Genomic DNA, 20,139 nt, shown 5'->3' with positions numbered 1-20,139 from the left:
CGACGGCGAGAAAGCTGGATGGTTTCCTTATCTAGAGCTGTATTCTACAGGAGAGAGACAATGTTCATGTTAACGTTCACATGAGTGGGTGCACCCATCCAAAAAATGGAAAGGAAAATACAATTGAACAGAGAAAGATGAGATGAAGTTAAGGTCTGGGAGGTCAAAGGAGAGATAAAATCAATTATAATGATTCAATAATTGCAGCGTTCTGTTTCAAATGTTGAGTTTTGCTGTCAGAGGAAGTATGTGTTTATGCTAAGCAGTGTCAGATACAGGCATGAAGGACCTGATTTCACTGAAAGGTCAGTACTATTAATTACCTCAGAGGTGGAAGGAGACCACAGAAGTGAAGGAGACTGTTTTAGCAAAGAAGGACAGAAAATGGCGAGAGTGAGATAACCACCACTGAAGTTCACTACAGTATAAAAGCAAGTAAAGAATTCTCTTGGTCGGCAAGCTGGCAATTTTCCATTGCTAAAGTTATCATTGTAGTTTTTCAATTATGTTCCAATGATTCAGGGATGGACTGGGACTAAAACAGGATGGGACCTACGCTAGCCCAACACAACCCATAGCACATTGGTTGTCCAATGCCTTGGCAATGGCAATGTCTCTTCCAATGGGCAATGCCTTGAATCCTACATACATTTAAAGGCACTAGTGTTTGTAATTTCCAAGAACATTCCAAGAAGAAGTAGCAAATGAAAAAGCATTCTTTCCTAATTCAGTCCTCACCTTAGGGACTAGAACCCATTAGTAAGGAATCATGTACCATCAGACGGATGTTTTCACAAAATAAGCTCCAACAGGGTGATCAGGATCTTGTTTCACTCTTAAGGGGTCTATTTTGCGATAACAACCGGCACACTGTACATTATCCCGCTTATTACACAGCTACTATTCAAGTAAATAAATAAATGTACATACAATCTTGATTTGCATGAAATTACAATATTTTGTGAAAAGGAAGAAATCGATGAACAGCACATTCCACCTCCGGTTTGCATCAGAGTTCTGTTAGTGTTTATTTAGTAAATAATTTAGTTTATTTAGTCTGATGGCTCATTATCCAGCTTATTACAAAACTACTTGCCAAATAAATAAATAAACTGACATGAAACATTGCTTTGAGTACAACTTATTTTGTTAGCTTACATGTAGAGATCACACACAATTACTGAGAAGCAGGAAAGATGACACGCAATACCCGGATGGCCAGTCTGTTATGTCTTAATGTGTGGTTGTTCCCCAGAGACATTGGACCACTAGATGGTGCCATTGACCATTAAATATTGAGTATTCCAGAGACCCGTGTAATAATATACAATATCATCTGAACGTAGGCTGTAGTGAGAATTTGAATGAATATTTACTCGTGTTCCAAGATATGTGGGCAAGTAACCTATTAGCGCTTTGTAAAGAAAGGTGTAACAATGAAGTAAGCCCAAAGTATACTTTGGTTTTGATGCAAACGCTTAGCGTCTGTGTACAGTCAAATGCTAGCCTTTTAAAGTATACTTCATTTGACTGTGCACGCATACATAGGCAGGCAGCACATACTATGACTGCTATGAGATACTAGACTATTTCTCTTTAGGAGTTTAGACCCATAAAATGTCTTTATATTCAATCAGACTTGAGTTATACAAATGCAGGTATCTCCTGATCTCCTCACACATGTGCTCTTGATGTGCACATCCACTGTTGTTGTCTTCTACTTTCATCTGATTTTTAGCAGTGCAAATAATTCCAGGCGCATGCGCATTCTGTGCATTCAGAGTAAGCACGGTTAGAAAAATCGAGCTATATGTGTTCAGTGCTCGAGCACTCCTCTGATGACAAAATTTATGTCACATGTCCTGTGCACATTCACCTCGTGTTTGACTGAAGTATACTTTGGGCTATAGCCTATGTACCTTAATTTCGCTAAGGCAGTCCAATGTGACTATTGAAATGCCCTCCAGTAGCGCATACTTTAGAAAGCGATGATGTTAGAAAATGGAAAACAGAGTTTTCAACAAAAAAAGGTATTAGAGGCCTTAATCTATCTAGATGCAACATGATCACACAGGAAGACAGCATGCTGTTTCCGAACGTTCTGGTACCCTAGGATCGGCAACAGTATGCCGACCCACTGACATGCCCTATATACCATTGGACATATTTGGAACGGCTCAACAGCAATTACTTTCCCTTGTAGCACGACTGGTAGCACGTTGCGTCAGTTGTATGAGAGACCACAGTTCAATCCCCATTCAAACGAGGAAGTAATCACGTTTGTATAAACAATCACGTGCGTGATAAGAAGGTTGCATTTTTTATCCCTAACATTGCATATTATCTCTATTAATGGTTAAGGTTAGATTTGGGTTTTGTTTGGTGGTAGATTAAATAAAATTTGCATTTCTCTTCACTGTTTTACACCCTGTTCATCTTAAAAATAATTATTTTTACTACTGGCTTCTGGCGACCTCTCCTGGATATAAATGGATGTCACACTTGTTTATAAGCTCTGAAACACTTACCGCTTTAGCCTCTGGGGGCAGTGTTTTCAAATTCGGTAAACATATACCGATTTCGGCTAAAGAAAACTCGGCACACACTTCAGATCAGAGATCAGGCTGCTATATGTATGCTGTAAATACATATTCGGACACACAGCCGACAAGTTGATCAGCCCACCAAGAAAGTCCTAGTGCCCCCTGTGGCCAGTCCATCCCAGCATTTATTTTTCTCTTACTGAAATATTGTCTCTTCAGTGGTGTTACTGTCACTTTCTCCCAGTTCTGCTTAAAAGGTGTACAGTATGTGTGTAGAAACAGAGGCGGGGAGGGAGGAGCAAAGCAGTTAGTGTTAGTACATACCATTGCCTTGGAGCTAGTCAGAGGATAGCAATGCCATGGGGAGAGCAGAAGCAGAGGACAGAGACTAGTCTTACTCACAGAGCACATACAGCACAAATCTATACACAACACTGTAACATAAGAAACTCTAACACCTCAGCTGAGGGACATTTCACAAGGAAAACATAAGAAAGACTATATTCCTCTCTTAAACTAGGACATATTTGATTAAAGCAGGAGAAAGCTACTTAAACTGTGATCTGTGGTCATTTTGTATGTGTGTGTGTGTGTGTGTGTGTGTTCCTCAGCTGTGGTTAAAATCAGTGATGCAAATAGAGCTGAAATAAATAATTAGATAAATCAATATACCGCCTACTAAAACTCATAATAAATAAATAAAAACATGAATGTAGGTGTCTTAAAGTCTTTTTAAAACCTTCAGGTAAATATCTCATCCAAGGCAATTTTTGTGCATACAGTAATTATGCTTCTCTCTCTCCCACACAGTCATTTAAAGAACTAGGTTGTTGGATTTAATTTTTTTATATTATTACACAGCTTTCTGAAATACTTGATTCTGCTTGTTCATTATATTTTTGTGTAATGACTGCTAAGCTATATACATTAATTGACTGTTATCCTAGGCAACCGATTTTATACTATATTTTATCTGCTAGTTTCCCCATATAACTCCATGATCTCTTTCTTCTCACATTACAAAATCATTTTAACTCCAATTAATCTCTCATGTCCATTTATTTAATTATTTAGCAAGTAGCCATGTAATGAGCACAGTATTGTACAGTCAGTCAGTCATCATCGCAAAACAAACCCCTTCAGGATGATACAAGTCCTGATCACACTTTTAGCATTTATTTTGCCATAATGGCTGGCTGACTGTACATTATCCCTTGCTTATAGCACTTGGCCAGCGAGTGGCAGATTTTCACAATCTCAGATAAAAGAAAAGGTTCAATCTGAGGACATTGGCAGCTGCCATGAAATAGACCTTTTCTAGATTTCGTGACAGAGAGAGAGAAGCCATCGGATTGCAGTGTTAATATTCCAAGCAGTCAGTAATGCATGCATGCCAATACAAACCTTGAGAGCCCAGAGAGAAATATACAACAGTAGTATTCAACAAAAAGAATGTGGCACAGATTCTTACAGCAATAAAGTATTCCAAAGAGCCACCATGAGCATGTAGTGGAATGAGAAGATATGAAGATGGGATGCAGACTGGGAATGGCTGTCTTTTAGAATTATTAGCAAGACCAGCAAATGTTGAAGAGAAAAACCCGCAAGAGTAAACACAGGGCAGTCAGGATGCAGATAGTTCTAGATTTAGACCGAATTTTAGGCAGACTATAGTGTTTTAGTATAGAGTAGAGAGCTGAAGCTTATCAAAAGCAGGTTTAGGTTTGGAGTCAAATACCCAATATCCAGTTGCAGACATCACAGCAAATCTTGGGACCACAAGAGTGGGGTGTAGATACAGCCCTGCCCTTACAGTTCAAACTGTCAAATGAGATTCACATCAGTACACATTCAGGCTGAGAGTCCCCACTGCTGCATTTTCAAATGATGTAGTGCACTACTGAAAAATGACTCATAAAAAGGCCATCAGATTTTTAAAAGGTCTAGTTTTTTTCAGAATGTTTTATGGTAAAAATGAGGCCTTTAAACTGTTTTAACACCTACAGTAATGCTGTTATTTCTGCTAAAATTGCAGACTGAGATGCTATACTATAACTACTGTACCAATAAAGTTATAATAAAATGTATTATTTAACAGAATTGACCCCAAATACAGTGGTGTCCAAAATTTAAATCTGAAAATAAACAAAGTTTGTTAGTCCTCCAAAAAGTAGCATTTTAAAAAGTGTAAAAATAAAGAACAGTTATGATATAAAATAATTGGGATTCTTGGTCACTAATCAAATAAGCAAATTTGTGACATTGATCATGTAAAATCCTTACAGATCCTGAAAAAAGGTGTGATTGCCTCCACTGAAGCACACAAGATGATCTTTGAAACATTCTCAATTCTCTTTGGAATGTCTTTTTAAATTCAATATTTCACTCAAATTGTTATGCCGACGGGGGCCTGGGTAGCACAGCGAGTAAAGACACTGACTACCACACCTGGAGTCGCGAGTTTGAATCCAGGGTGTGCTGAGTGACTCCAGCCAGGTCTCTTAAGCAACCAAATTGGCCTGGTTGCTAGGGAGGGTACAGTCATATGGGGTAACCTCCTTGTGGTCACTATAATGTGGTTCTCGCTCTCAGTGAGGCACGTGGTGAGTTGTGCGTGGATGCTGCGGAGAACAGCGTGAAGCCTCCACAGGCGCTATGTCTCCACGGTAATGCGCTCAACAAGCCACGTGATAAAATGCGCAGATTAATGGTCTCAGACACGGAGGCAACTGAGATTAGTCCTCGCCACCTGGATTGAGGCAAATCACTATGTCACCATGAGGACTCAAAGCACATTGGGAATTGGGCATTACAAATTGGGGAGAAAAAGGGGTGAACAAAAACAAATTGGTACACTGACAATATACTGTAATTTATATATGTAAAATGTTATTCAATTTGAAAAATATAAAATAGAAGCAAAATTTTCACTAGTGGTTCAGACATTTGAACACCACTGTATTTGAATGCAGTGAAAAAAGAAAAAAAAAAACCCTATCATCTATTCATCTATATGCCTGCATGTCCTGCTGAGTTATTTAATGTGTTTTTGCCTGAGTTATTTAAGTACAGACTGAGATCATTTAATTTCAAAACTAACAAATTATAAGAATAATGAATCCTTGTTAATTATAATAACCTTCTTATATAAATATAATTATTTCCAATAATAATTTATCCTCCTGCATGATGGTTCAAGTTCAAAGAATGAGCAATGGACAGTATTTGTGATCATGACAATGAAGACAATGTAAACACCACTGAAACACTGAAGCCAGTGCATAAAGAGAAACTAACAAGTGCTGCCAGTGAGAGGGCTAGCAGTGAAGGTGTATGGTGCAGAGTGAACACCATAACTTCCTGTCCAGTCTTACAGGGACAGGAAATGAGGCCATCAGTGCATTGGGATGTAAATTTAAGAAGACATGAGGGTGGAATTGGAAATGGCTGTAAATGCCTCAGAACTCTTCAGAACATTCTGCCAACCATTATGAGTCGTTCTGCCTTAGTCAGACTATTCCACGTCCTACGAAATTTCAGGGGCCAATGTTCTCTGTAGCATTTTCTAATTTCATCGCTCTGGCATATTTTGTGCTTGCTTGCTTACAATACAGTAATCTCTAATGGTCTGACATTTGGCAGTTATGTAAGTCATGAGCTCCGAGGGAGACAAACCGATTGATTTGATGCAGGATTCTGTTGTACACAGTGGCTGTAATTTCAGTGACGGCTGTGCTTTGGAATTATATGTAATCCAAGTACTAATCATTCAGGACCACAAGAAAGAAAATGGTCAAATTGAAAGTATACTTGTGCATAGTGGGCTACAACAGCTACAGTTATGATATGCAGACTGTATCTTGGATGTATGTGCTAGTGTGTGTTTGTGTGCTCACCATAATAACAGAGACTCCAGGGGTTGTGTTGCTCTGTTTCTGCACAGAGATAAAGTGCTTTTTGAGTTTACCTGCCACCTCCATCTTCATATTGTTTTCCATTGCAGCATCCTCCTGTTGGTTATTAGAGTGCATTAGGATATGCCAATTAATGTCCATCAGATCAGTCAAAGTACATTTTATCTGTCAGTTCCAAAAAGTAATTTGAAAACCATAAATAGTAATAAGCTCTAATGTTCGAATATAGTCCAAATACAACACAACACAAACAAAACACTTTAAAGTGATAGTTCACCCAAAAATTTTAATTATCTCATCATTTACTCACTCTCATGATATCCCAGGTGTGTATGACTTTCTTTCTTCAGCAGAACACATTTGAAGAAAAATAGAAAAATATCTCAGCTCAGTAGGTCCTTAAAATTCAAGTGGATATTGATCAGACCTTTGAAGCTCCAAACATCACGGACAGTCAGCATAAACGTCATCCATACGACTCCAGCGGTTAAATTAATGTCTTCTAAAGCGATAAGATCGCTTCTGATGTTAAAAAGATGAATATTTAAGTTATTTTTAACTATAAACTTCTCTTCCAGTCAGCAGCTGTATGAGCATGTGACGTAATCGCGTTGGCATGTTCACACGAGAACTGACGCCTGTGCAACACACCCAGAAAAGCAGCGCTGTTTACATCTGAGAAGGAGGAACGCTGAACAGAAGCATCGTTGGTTTTGGTTTAGATCTGTATTTGTATCTGTATGTTTTTCACAATAGTGCTTTTGTGTGCTTATTCTGGATGTCTAAATCGAGAGAAAAGCATGAGATTACGTCCGCAACATGCCAATGCAAATACATCACACGAGAGACTGCGTGAACTCAGCCCTCTCGTTATGTGAACGCGCATACTGTTGCTGACCAGAAGATTTATAGTTAAAAAGTACTTAAATATTGATCTTTTTCCACCAAAAGCGATTGCATCACTTTAGAAGACATCAATTTAATCACTGGATTATGGATGACATTTATGCTGACTGTCTGTGATTTTTGGAGCTTCAAAGGTCTGATCACCATCCACTTGCATTTTAAGGACCTACTGAGCTAAGATATTTTTCTAGTTTTCTTCAAATGTGTTCTGCTGAAGAAAGAAAGTCATTCACATCTGGGATGGCATGAGGGTGAGTAAATTATGAGAGAATGTTCATTTTTGGGTGAACTAACCCTTCAAATATTAAAATTTTCTGGTAACTTGTTTTGTCTTACTGGTTCATTCCATTTCTAAGGTCCCAAACTGAGTACCTGAGCTTTATCACTGGCTAGTTTGTAATGCTATGTATATACAGTACAATGCTGGCAAAATATGGAAACAATTCCCATCCTACAAAATAATTATTGTAATTCTCGCTGCTTCTTTATTAGTTGTATTTGTTTAAAGGGGTCATGTCATGAGGAATCAAATTTTCCTTGATATTTTGACATATAAGAGGTCTTTCTACTATAAAACCTACTGTAAATTTCAGAACTCAAAACTTAATCCCCAATGCAATAAAAGCATTTATTGAAACCAAGCTGTCAAAACGCCTCTTTCTCTACTCCCGTAATATTGTGATGTCACAAAGGGTACTCATTAATTTATGACCGCCTCTACAGCAACAACATTATTGCCAACTTTACATCATTGCACCCTTGGCCCAGCCCACTGGCCCTGGGAGTCAATTCATAAACAGAGAGAGAGAGAGAGAAAGAGAGCAGGGTAAACAGTGTGGCCCAGTGTGGTCTAACTATTCCTAAACACCAAATGGAACCCATCTGGCCTATTTTGAATTATTGTTGTATATAAACATGGACTACACAGACATCTTTGACTGTTGTCATGTCTCTGGTGCCGCTTTTAAAAGACACAGTGTCAGATTATTACAACTCAGTTTTAAGCCATTTGGTTACATTCAGCTGCTGCCACTTGTTGTGTGCACAAACTGCTCAACATACTGTTTTTTCACCCATCTGAGCTATTTTAAATTGTTGGTGTATTTAAAAACACACTAAATGGATATCTTTAACAGTTTTGATGCACTTCTGACGATGTGCACCTCACTACAGGATGATACTGGAAACTGGATGTGTGCCTTCATTGTGCTTTGGACTATGAATGTTTGTCATGTGGATGTGTCTTCAGCGTATTTCAGCATCGATTCCTTGTGAACCAGTCATAAAACAATTCAAACTTAGCAAAGGAATTGTCATTGAAGAATGGGGCAGTTAAAAACCAGATCAAAAACGTGAGTAAACATTTCCATTCCTGAACATCTGAAATGTCATAACTGTTTGATAGTAGGGATGTGCAGCGAAGCCATTATCTGTATTTGAATCTGTGTCTGTTCATATGACAAAATTATCTGTATCTGTCTCTGCATTCGGATAGAATGTGGGTGGGGCTTAAACTGAAAGTGCATCAAAACTACTGTAAATGAAACACCCATTTTTAAGTGTTACTCTTACATTTATAGTTTCTATTAATACAATTTGCCTTGTATATGCCTTTTCATAATAATAGCCTAATAATAATAATAATAATAATAATTATTATTATTATACAATTATTATTTAAAAAAATATTGTTTTATTCTTTTTTTTTTCTTTCTTACCAGATGAAGATGAATTTGTAGGCTACATTAACTGTGGAATATGTTGTGGTTTCTCCTGGTATTTCAGATATTAATATCTGCATGAAACAGAATTTTCATTTGTCTGTGCATGTATAACAACATTATTCTGAAGGCAGGAGGTGTCAAGCACACATTTTGCAGTGAATAATAAATATAAATTCAAACATTAAAAGAAATTAAAATAAAATCAATATAGCCTACAAACAGGTGAAACTCCCGTAAGTCTATCAGGAATTTCTACGATAGGACACAATTACTTAGTTAAATAATAATTATAATAAAAATAATGTTACATTTATATAGCTCCTTACCAGAGTTCAAGAACACTTACCATTTTCAAATTAAGCACAGTTTAAAGAAGAAGAAGAAGAAAAAGACGGAGCAAGTTTCAGTTTCTTCGATTTACAAAAGCAGGAATATTCAGAATAGATGAATACTCTATGGAGTATTTAAACCTTTATGGAGCATTTTAACTTTTTTTTTGGAATAAAGTCTTAACGAGTTAATAACCTTAATCGCTGATGTGGATATAAATGTGGTCAACTTTAAGAGATGGATCACAAGCTCCGACGTTAAATCACTTCAGGTCTGGAATTTAACATCACACTCAGATTTAGGCTATATATGAATACATGAGAATCACGTGTGAATCGTGTGATACATTAACATAGACATTTCAAGAAGTGGACCGTGTATATCACTGACGTGCACAAAACGGGGGCTACAGTGGAGCAAGCCCCAGCCCCTTTCATTCACAAATCTAAAGGTGTCGTTCACAAATGTAAAGGTGTCCTTTTAAGCGGAGGTGCCTTTAAGAGCATGGAGATTTAAGCGGAGATGTCTTTAACCCCCCCCAGATTTCTCTTCACACTCTGTCTATTTCCTTTCACCCCTGCCCTTGCTAAGGTCAGTGCACGTCATTTTACACTTGACAAGCTCCAGACGTGCACAATTAACAGAGACCGCAAACGGAGGCCATCCAATCTGAAATCACAACGTGCACATTTTCATTCATAAGGTTTACACTTTAGAAATATTGGCTGCACAGTTTCATAAATTCACTGTAATTTTGGATATGTTTATTTAAAATGTCGCTTTATTCATGTGCTTTTTGGATAATCAGGCATACAAATATTTTTTATATTATTCAGATGAATCCGTTATTCGTTTTGAAGTCATTATTCGTGCCATTTCGAATAAGGTATTCAGCTTCGGGCACATCCCTATTTGATAGTTTATGGTGCTGAAACCTTGCCTACACCGGGCGAGTTCGTTGACGCAATGGCTTGAGGCTGTCTACACCGGGAGTGTTGACAAAAACTTTCTAAACCATTTTGTTTGTGTTGTTGTTGGCAGTAGTAGTGCCAGAGCGTGCAGCACAAAATGGAATGGGAGATCTGTTTACTGTTTACTGATATGGATGCGTCTATGGTAGAAAGCATCATTCTTGAGATGAACAGTTTAGTATATTTGGATGCAATGTGTTGCATCTGTGTTATGTGTAAATCCTGAAATGTAGTTTTATAATATTGTGGAGTTGTTCATTCTCTTCCGATTGAATTTCAAATATGGCTGTATTTGTGGTGCTGTGCGATGTTAGACAATCAGAAAAGTGGGGGTTTACATTGCCATTTAAAGGAGGAGCTGAGGCCATAACCGAGCGTTTAGACAGGGAGGTGGAAAATGATCATATAAATTATTACTAAATTATGACTGTTTTGGTAAAAAAAAAAAAAAAACTTCACTAACATTATCAGTGGACCTCAGTGAAGATAATAAAACTATATATAAAAAAAGAGCATTTCATGACCCCTTTAACCTCAACAATGGAATTTTCTCATTTGAAGATAATCACAGGCATATTGAACCTGCTAATACAGAGTGAATTGCTTGATTAGGACATTTAATTACTCATAGGACCGTATGTATATTCAAAAGTTAGGTAATATTAATATTTGTTTGAGTAAATATCTGAGGAACACCACTTGTGCCTAGTCCTGTTACTCAGTATGTAATAATGTCTGAAATTTAAACTGTTAGATTTGTCAAGTATTTTGATATTTTAGTTTAAAGTATCATCTAACACAACACAACATACATCCACATAAACACACATTTACCGTGACCCAAGGGTTAGAGAGCACATCCTCTGCAGTGTATCTGGCCTCCACGTTCACCTGCAGCATGCGACCAATCAACTCCTATGACAACACATGTTGAAATATTAGATGTTCTAAAGCTAGGAATTATGATACAGGATTAAGGATTTTATTTTGATCACTTGGATAAGCAGATATGCAAGGCCTCCAAATATCAAACATTGGCAAAGGGCCATTTGAACCACTTTTGTATTTTTTTTGTTGTTGTTGAAAACATTTAGTCTATATCTCAGTTATATACAGTAATTACATTGCTTATGTATTGTGGCTTATAAGGTCATAAGTTTGCAGAATGTTCTTTGGTCTCTCTGCTGTTAGTTTTACAATAAAATATGCTCAGACAAGCAAGCTGACCCCCTCCTTTAACTATGGCACATGGGGCTGATTTAACACCAGCCAAAAGAGAAACCACCCTGCTTTCAAAAACCACTAGACCACAAACGCGGTCCAAAATGTTAAAGTGTGCAAAAAAAGAGTAATTCTAAAATCAGGCATTTTTGCAAACACTGCTAACAATTCTGCAATTTGGTGCAGCGAAAGATGTTTGAAATTGAGCACACAGAAACACAGATCTAAAGCGGGACGAGGAGAGCATAAGAGGGGGAGGATGTGAATGAGTTGAGATGATGGAGTGAGTAGGATAAAAGAGAGTGGGATGCAGTGGGGACAGGAAATGCAGAATAAGGAATGAAGTGATGTGGTGATATGGGAGTGAGCGAAAGAAAGAGTGAATGCATGGCAATGTTTGGAATACCTTACTAATATAATAATCTTACTATTTCTTCTGTATATAGTAAGTGTACTGTGCACAGTATGTACATTTTCTGTATGTGAGTATATAACAGAGCACTCTGCATGCAATACTGTATCCCCCAGTTCAATGCACCCGACTTGACCTTCATTATATAGTGTGATTATTGAACTGCAGGTAATTCCCACAACAATTTTTAACATCTCTTTTTTTCCTCATTATTTCATTAGGCTGACAAAAACCGAACTGAATAAAAAACAGAATAGAAAAAAGCAAAATTGCCTTTTTTATTGCCAAGGTGATTATGTGTGAGTGGACACCACTCACATGCAGTGTTATGGGGTCATGTGACAACAATGAAGTGTTTATCGTTAAATAATACCAACAGTTTTAATACTATTAAAAAAAAAACCCAGTATGCTGTATACAGTTTATACTAAGCAGTATTCAGTAAGTAGTAAGATAGTATTTTATTACGAAAACAGTCAATGTAAGTACTTGCAGGATGATCTTGTGTAGGTTATCTGTCTGACTGTACCCACTTTAGCAGAATCAGTGATGTTGTCCCAGAAGGGTGAAGGGAACTCTAAACGTCCAACCAGGATTTGATCGAAAAGGTCCTCCTGAAGGTTATTCTCACTACAAAAAAAAAAAAAAAAAAAATAAATAAATATATATATATACTGTATATATACAATTTATATAGATGTAACGTATGTTGGCTGGAACTGCTGACAATGATGATGATGACGAGGACGTGAAGATGAAGAACCCAAGTGCAGTTTATTTAGAGACCGTGAAAACCATTAACCCTGACTACAAACATGAAGCAATCATAACATGAAACTTGACTATAACCAGACTAGACTTGACTTGACTTGGCTTGGCTTGGCTTGGCTTGGCCATGGCTTGACAAACACATACGATAACATTCTATACTCCACAAATAGACAATGCAAACATGAGGGCTTAAATACAAGACATGGGAGAACATAAACCAATGAACAAACAGAACTGATAAACCAATGAAAACATGAAACATGAACATGGAGGGAAAACAGAAATCACATGACTAGGGAAACAGGAACACATGACATGAAACAGGAACTAGAATTTCAAAATAAAAGACATGAATCAACAGAATACACCTGACATATCCCCCCACTAAGGGGTGGCTCCTGACACCCCAACACATAAACAAAACACGCAATACATGACATAATTCACAGTTCTGTAGGGAGCGGGGGGGGGGGGGGGGGGGGTGTCTTGAGGCGTGGCATTGCAAGAAAGGGCGAGGGGACCAGGGCAAAGTCCGTGGGAGGTGAAGCCATGAGAGGCTCGAGGGGCGGAGCCATGGAAGGTGGAGCCATGAGAGGCTCGAGGGGCGGAGCCTTGGAACGTGGTGCCCGGAGAGTAGCCGAAGACACGAAGGGCCAGGGTGGAGCCGATGGCAGGGAGGACCAAGGCGGTGCTAGAGGCTCGAAGGAGCAAGGCGGAGCTGAGGGATCGTAGAGCCAAAGCGGAGCCAGGTGACCGACAGACCAAGGAGGAGCCAGAGGGACGAGGGACCCCGGCACAGCCGACAGGCTGAAGGAGCATTATGGAGCCGAGGGAACGCCGAGCTGAGGCAATGTCGAGGGACCGACAGGCCAAAGCGAAGTCCAGGGCTCAGAGGGTCCAGGCGAGATTGGAGGGCCGAAAGTTCCCCTTGCCTGCTCAGGAGAACTAAAGGTGGGTATAAGGGTGGGAACCATCTCCAGGTCCCACTGCTCAGGTGTGGCTGTGACATGGCATGGAGCATGCTGAGGCGTCGCTGTGACGTGGCATGGAGCAGGCTGAGGCGTCGCTGTGACGTGGCATGGAGCAGGCTGAGGCGTCGCTGTGACGTGGCATGGAGCAGGCTGAGGCGTCGCTGTGACGTGGCATGGAGCAGGCTGAGGCATCGCTGTGACGTGGCATGGAGCAGGCTGAGGCGTCGCTGTGACGTGGAACTCTGGCTCGGCGGCGGCCATGTCGTGGGACTCTGGCTCGGCGGCGGCCATGTCGTGGAACTCTGGCTCGGCGGCGGCCATGTCGTGGAACTCTGGCTCGGCGGCGGCCATGTCGTGGAACTCTGGCTCGGTGGCAGCCATGTCATGGAACTCTGGCTCGGGATCCGCCTCCCCCACAGTGAACGGGGAACCGATGAATCGAAGGGCGAGGTTGATATATTGAGCCAGGCTGAGGGAACTGCGATCGCCAGGCATCAAAAAAGAAATGGACTAATTTAGTCCAAATCTAAAACAACCCTTGAGGGCAACCTCATTGAAGTCTACCTGGCTGGCTAGACCGCAGAAGTCCTCAACATAGTCCTCCAGAGGACGATTCCCCTGACGTAAGCGCAGAAGTGAAACTGCTGGGTTCATGGTTGGTGGAGTATTCTGTAACGTATGTTGGCTGGAACTGCTGACAATGATGATGATGACGAGGACGTGAAGATGAAGAACCCAAGTGCAGTTTATTTAGAGACCGTGAAAACCATTAACCCTGACTACAAACATGAAGCAATCATAACATGAAACTTGACTATAATCTGGCTTGGCTTGGCTTGGCTTGGCTTGGCCATGGCTTGGCCATGGCTTGGCCATGGCTTGGCCATGGCTTGGCCATGGCTTGGCAAACACATACGATAACATTCAATACTCCACAAATAGACAATGCAAACATGAGGGCTTAAATACAAGACATGGGAGAACATAAACCAATGAACAAACAGAACTGATAACAAGATAATTAAACAATAAACCAATGAAAACATGACACATGAACATGGAGGGAAAACAGAAATCACATGACTAGGGAAACAGGAACACATGACATGAAACAGGAACTAGAATTTCAAAATAAAAGACATGAATCAACAGAATACACCTGACAATAGATAAGACACATACAGTATATTTATTCACATACATTAAGTACTAAGAATTTTCCTATCTAGTGAAGTTTGATTATCAGCTGTATGGACAATAGTTTGCAATACTGATTTTATGCTACATTTAAATGTTTTATGACAAGCTGTGTTTGTAAATTTCTACATTTTCTACATTTTAGAAGTACTCGTTTTATTGTAGTGGCTGTGATTCAGAGTGGTAATATGAGCTGTTTTTAGCTTGTGATACCTGCGGAAAGGTGGAAAGCCACACAGTAGGATGTAGGTTATCACACCAGCTGCCCAGATGTCAACCTTTAGCCCATAGCTACAGCAACGCCCGGCCAGAGGACAAAAAGGACAGAAAATTAATAGAGGACCAAGGAAGTAATAACATTCAACATTTTAAAGGCTTGGAAACTAATCTGATTCTTGCACAGTGGCCCCAGAAAGTATTTGGACACTTAAGCCACACTTGAAAATGTATGAATGTCAATGCATTAGACAACAAACTATCAAAACAAGTGGCATTTTTTCAAATAATTTATTTCAAGCACACTATTTAAGGAAAACATTTCACAATAAGATATTTGTCCTTTATCTTGATTTAAAAAATTGATCTTACCCTAGCTCTGCTATGATTTCTGGGGCAACATAAGTAGGTGTTCCACACACAGTGTACAATGGCCCTTCAACCACTGTGGCCAAGCCAAAATCCCCCAACTTCAAAGACTTTGTACCATCAGGGTACTCACACACCTATGACACAAGTTATTTTTATCCATCGGCATTTACATTTTTTCCACTTGAAATACTTTTTAGTCATTTTTCATGTACAAAGTGCAAAGTGTTTTTCTATATTTGGTATTTCTCAAGTGAAATGATGTCAGAAGGTGTGTGTTTGTGTGTACTCACCAGTGTATTCACATGTGTAATGCCTCAGCATAGGTGTGTGTGGGTGTGTATATATACAGTACTTAATGATTCACAGATTCAGTGTCTCTGTACTGCTGTGGGTGTGGGTGTGTGTGTGTACGTTAAAGACAGGTGGATTCTCATGTTTGATGTTTTCTCTAGGTGTGCGTTGGTGAGTTTAGGCCTAAGTATTCTCCGATTTATTGTCTCTGAGCAGGTGTGTGTGGGTGTGCATATCTGTATATTGTATATCTGATGTCGCTGTTGAAGATGTTTGTGTGTGTGTTTATGAATTTGCATACCAGTAAGTTCTCAGGTTTAATGTCTCGATGGACAATACACATCCTGTGCAGGTATTTGAGAGCTGCAGCCAGGTTGAATACCATGGCACTAGCGTCTCTCTCTGTGTACTTTGTGGAGGAGGTGATGGCATCAAACAGATCTCCACCCTGGTGAGAAACACAGATTTTAATACACACACACACACACACACACACACACACACACACACACACACACACACATACAGTATATAAAGCACAAATAAAAGCTGAATTCAAACTTTCACGATTGACTAAAGAAATTTCACACTTTTACCGCACTGCCACATACTGTTTGGACACACCTACTCTTTCTTTATTATTACTATTTTATATAATAATGAAAAACTATGAAAAACACAATTGAAGAATAGGAATAATGCAGTGACCAAAACGGTTAAAGAACTCAAAAATATCTTAAATATAAACATTTTTTATTATCATTTTGTTTTAATTAACATTACCCAAGATTAACAAGTGCTTAAAAATATTTTTCATTGTTCATTTGGCAATATTGTATTATTCACAGTCTTGCCAATTAATGTAATTTATTTAAGATATTTAAGACTTTTTATGGCCTTACATTTTAAAAAGTAAATTTAATGTTCATTGTTAGTTAACTAATGTAGTTAACGAATGTTAACAAATGCAACCATATTGTAAAGTGTTACCAGATATTCATAGACACAATTTATATTTCTCAACAAAACTAATTCCAAGCATTTAAGCACATGCCTTTATTTCAAAAGGTTTATACGATCATGAGAAACATAATTCAGTCAAGTGTGTCCAAATGTTTGAATGGTAGTGCGGGTAAGCTTTCTCTCTTTATAAGGAGCAGAGATTAAAGACAACATGAAACAGCATTTACATTTTCTGAGTGAACAAGAATAATGTCTGACTTGTTTTTATCCATCAGGATATGACTGGATGGTGAAAAGTATTACATTACAGTTATGTTACTATAACTATTACAATATTGCTGGTTAATGATATTGTTCCCCGCCTGTGTGGCCTTCTGTGTTTATGTCAGCAGAAAAGAAAAGAGAGGCATTTAGAGGCAAAGAAAATGGATTACAGTTTTATAAAATATTATGAAAACAAACTTTTGAATAATGTGCACTGTTGAATCACGAACAATGAGACCAGGGACATTTATTAAGAAAGTAAACAGGGTGGGGCCTGGGTAGCTCAGTGGTAAAGACGCTGGAGTTCGCTAGTTCGCTATCGAATCCCAGGGCGTGCTGAGTGACTCCAGGCAGGTCTCCTAAGCAACCAAATTGGCCCGGTTGTTAGGGAGGGTAGAGTTACATGGGGTAACCTCCTCATGATCACTATAATGTGGTTCATTCTCGGTGGGGCGTGTGGTGAGTAGAGCATGGATGCCGCGGTGGATGGCGTGAAGCCTCCACACACGCTATGTCTCCGTGGCAATGCACTCAACAAGCCACGTGATAAGATGCCCGGGTTGACGATCTCAGACGCGGAGGCAACTAGGATTCGACCTCCGCCACCCAGACGGAGGTGAATCACTACATGACCACAAGGACTTAAAAGCACATTGGGAATTGGCCATTCCAAATTGGGAGAAGAAGGAAAACAAACAAAAAAAGTAAACAGATTTTTGATTTCATGTTGTCTTGAAATGCAACTGTGGTGTGATACCAGCATGTTGATGAGTGATAAAAGAGTCGATTAATGAACAGGACCTTCACAAGTTCCATGACTAGACAGAGCTCAGTGGGCGTATTGACCTCCTCAATCAGCATGATGATATTAGGATGCTTAACACGCCTCAACACTGCCACCTCATTCTCGATCAGATGCTCCTGAAGTGTTCAAAACACATGTCACAAAAAACACCCAACCATACAGCATCTCTCAGTAGTCTTTTGTCTTTAGCTGCTAAAGCATAAATCCACATGAATTCTTGAGGTCTGCTCTGGTAGGAAACAATGCAAACAGGAAACTAAACTTCCTCAGTTAAAGCACAGCCGGAATCTAGATCAATGTATGAGGCATTGACCTCTGCCCAAATATAACTGCTATGAGGTTGTTGCTATGAATTACTTTTGGGAAGTTGACATGTGACAGGCTATACTCAATCTAAAACTATTTTAATCAGCATTTTGCTCATTCTTTTATAATTATTATGTATCAACATGAGCTTATATCAGTTGACAGACTACATAAAATATTTGTACAGGTAAATCAAAACTAATTTGTATTAGAAATGGTGTAAAAACTTTCAAAAAAAGGTTAGAACATAAAATATACACTTTTTCTTATTAAAAGGTAATGGACATGATACACATCTACTATCGTTTACATATTCTACTCATTAGAGAGATTTATAGCTGAAGGAAATAGCATTCAAAACATTCAGAAACAACTACTATTTGCATTTTAACTATTTGTGTTCTCTCAGCTGTTGGCCAGCATTTGTCCCATTGTCTGCAAAAACTTGTATCCAAGTAGCAGGTCGAATGAACACTAATGAATAAACCATAATCTAATAATAAATAATAAATCTAATTCAGACAGATTAAATGGACCAAAAACACTTGACTCAACAGCAGCCTAACGTGAAATAAATAATTCACATCTCAATATCCCACACTTCTACGCATAATGCATGCCTCTATGGTCTAACTCACTTTGCCACGGCATTTGTTTTTGTCAATGATCTTCAATGCAAACTCCTTTCCAGTGGATCTGTGGAGAGAAAGAGAAAACAGAACAATAGACTTTGTTTCAGGAATTTTCAGAGCCTCAAGGACCCATTTATAAGGATGACGTCCTTTCAGTGCATGAGAGATGTGCTTTGAACCTTTTAACCTAAAAATATGAACTGGGAAACTTTGGATGAATCCAGGTGGAGATAGTACTGTATTTACTGATCAGACATCATGACAATAACATACTTTGACGAGAGGAAAAAAACAGACCAAACAATTCAGTACAAAATAAATACAGTTGTATTGATCCCCAAGGACATTCTTGTTAAAATAAGCCTTTTGTAATTGGTGTTTTCTTACCGTTCTACACACTCCTTAACAACGGCAAAGTTTCCATCGCCTATAACTTTGCCAATTTTGTATTTGTCCAAAACAGTGGAGGCAGCAGTGTTCTGATTGCCATTAACTAAAGAGAACAAACCAACAGGTTAAACTAATATATCAGATTGAGACACACAATACCAAAGCAGAACTTTCATATCACATGATTTGTGAAAAAAAACAAAACAATAGTCCTTAATCAGGGTAGATATCATACTTTATTTGACGCAAATGAAAACTGGCGGTGAGGTGTGTTCAATAATGTTGCACTGTCCTAATGTCTTTGATCATGTCTAATTTCAGAGGTTTTCTGTCCACTTGAAATTTTTTGAAGACATATTTTATTTATATTGATTTTAACATATAGCACACACACGCATGCATGCACACACACACACACACACACACACACACACACACACATACACACACACACTCCTATTGTCAAACGTCAGACGTCTGCACTGCAAAGTTCAAACTGCACCAGAGGAATGTTTTGTAATATCTCCAAACAATATACCATTTAAAAAATATCCTCATTTGGTGTATTAATTGGTCAGTGTATTATATAGACAAACAACTGAAGGTCATCCTGACTCATGCACTGCTGAGCAGGGACATTTGCTAATACACTGCCAGCACAATGCATGAGAGTGTGTGGTGGGTGAGTGCCTGTGCAAATGTGGCACAGAGTGGCATGTGTCAGCACTTTTACTGCCAAAGCCTCTCATGTCCCTGAAATGCCCTTTGGGGACTTTTGGAAACATACACTGAGACACAAGTTGCATGAGTGCATGACAGTGATGAAAAGCAAAGAGGCAGAGAGAGAATGAGAGAGCAAGAGAGAGAGAGAGAGAGAGAGAGAGAGAGAGAGAGAGAGAGAGAGAGAGAGAGAGAGAGAGAGAGAGAGAGAGAGAGAGAG

General features: G+C 39.0%; 1 protein-coding gene across 9 annotated transcripts in view; it reads right to left on the bottom strand.

The window, feature by feature from the left end:
- The window catches only part of LOC127445464 (serine/threonine-protein kinase DCLK2-like), a 75,504-nt gene that overhangs the window by 1,542 nt on the left and 53,823 nt on the right, over positions 1-20,139 (bottom strand). For 4 of the 9 annotated variants that reach the window (XM_051705561.1, XM_051705563.1, XM_051705564.1 and 1 more), the window contains 10 exons: positions 19,197-19,302; positions 18,816-18,873; positions 17,868-17,987; positions 16,141-16,287; positions 15,549-15,682; positions 15,174-15,251; positions 12,555-12,651; positions 11,217-11,303; positions 6,440-6,553; positions 1-44 (listed from right to left, as the gene is read on the bottom strand). The exon at positions 1-44 is cut by the window's left edge and continues 1,542 nt beyond it. In XM_051705561.1, the coding sequence (XP_051561521.1) occupies positions 1-44; positions 6,440-6,553; positions 11,217-11,303; positions 12,555-12,651; positions 15,174-15,251; positions 15,549-15,682; positions 16,141-16,287; positions 17,868-17,987; positions 18,816-18,873; positions 19,197-19,302 (985 nt within the window). Of the gene's footprint in view, positions 45-4,281; positions 4,365-6,439; positions 6,554-11,216; positions 11,304-12,554; positions 12,652-15,173; positions 15,252-15,548; positions 15,683-16,140; positions 16,288-17,867; positions 17,988-18,815; positions 18,874-19,196; positions 19,303-20,139 lie in introns of all 9 variants that reach the window. The other 5 variants (XM_051705562.1, XM_051705565.1, XM_051705568.1 and 2 more) reach the window with 3 other exon arrangements.

This window comes from Myxocyprinus asiaticus, chromosome 8 (assembly GCF_019703515.2).
Source record: "Myxocyprinus asiaticus isolate MX2 ecotype Aquarium Trade chromosome 8, UBuf_Myxa_2, whole genome shotgun sequence".
Taxonomy (NCBI): Eukaryota; Metazoa; Chordata; class Actinopteri; order Cypriniformes; family Catostomidae; genus Myxocyprinus; species Myxocyprinus asiaticus.
The sequence above is the reverse complement of the archived record's forward strand: the minus strand, read 5'-3'. Positions and strand labels throughout refer to the sequence as shown.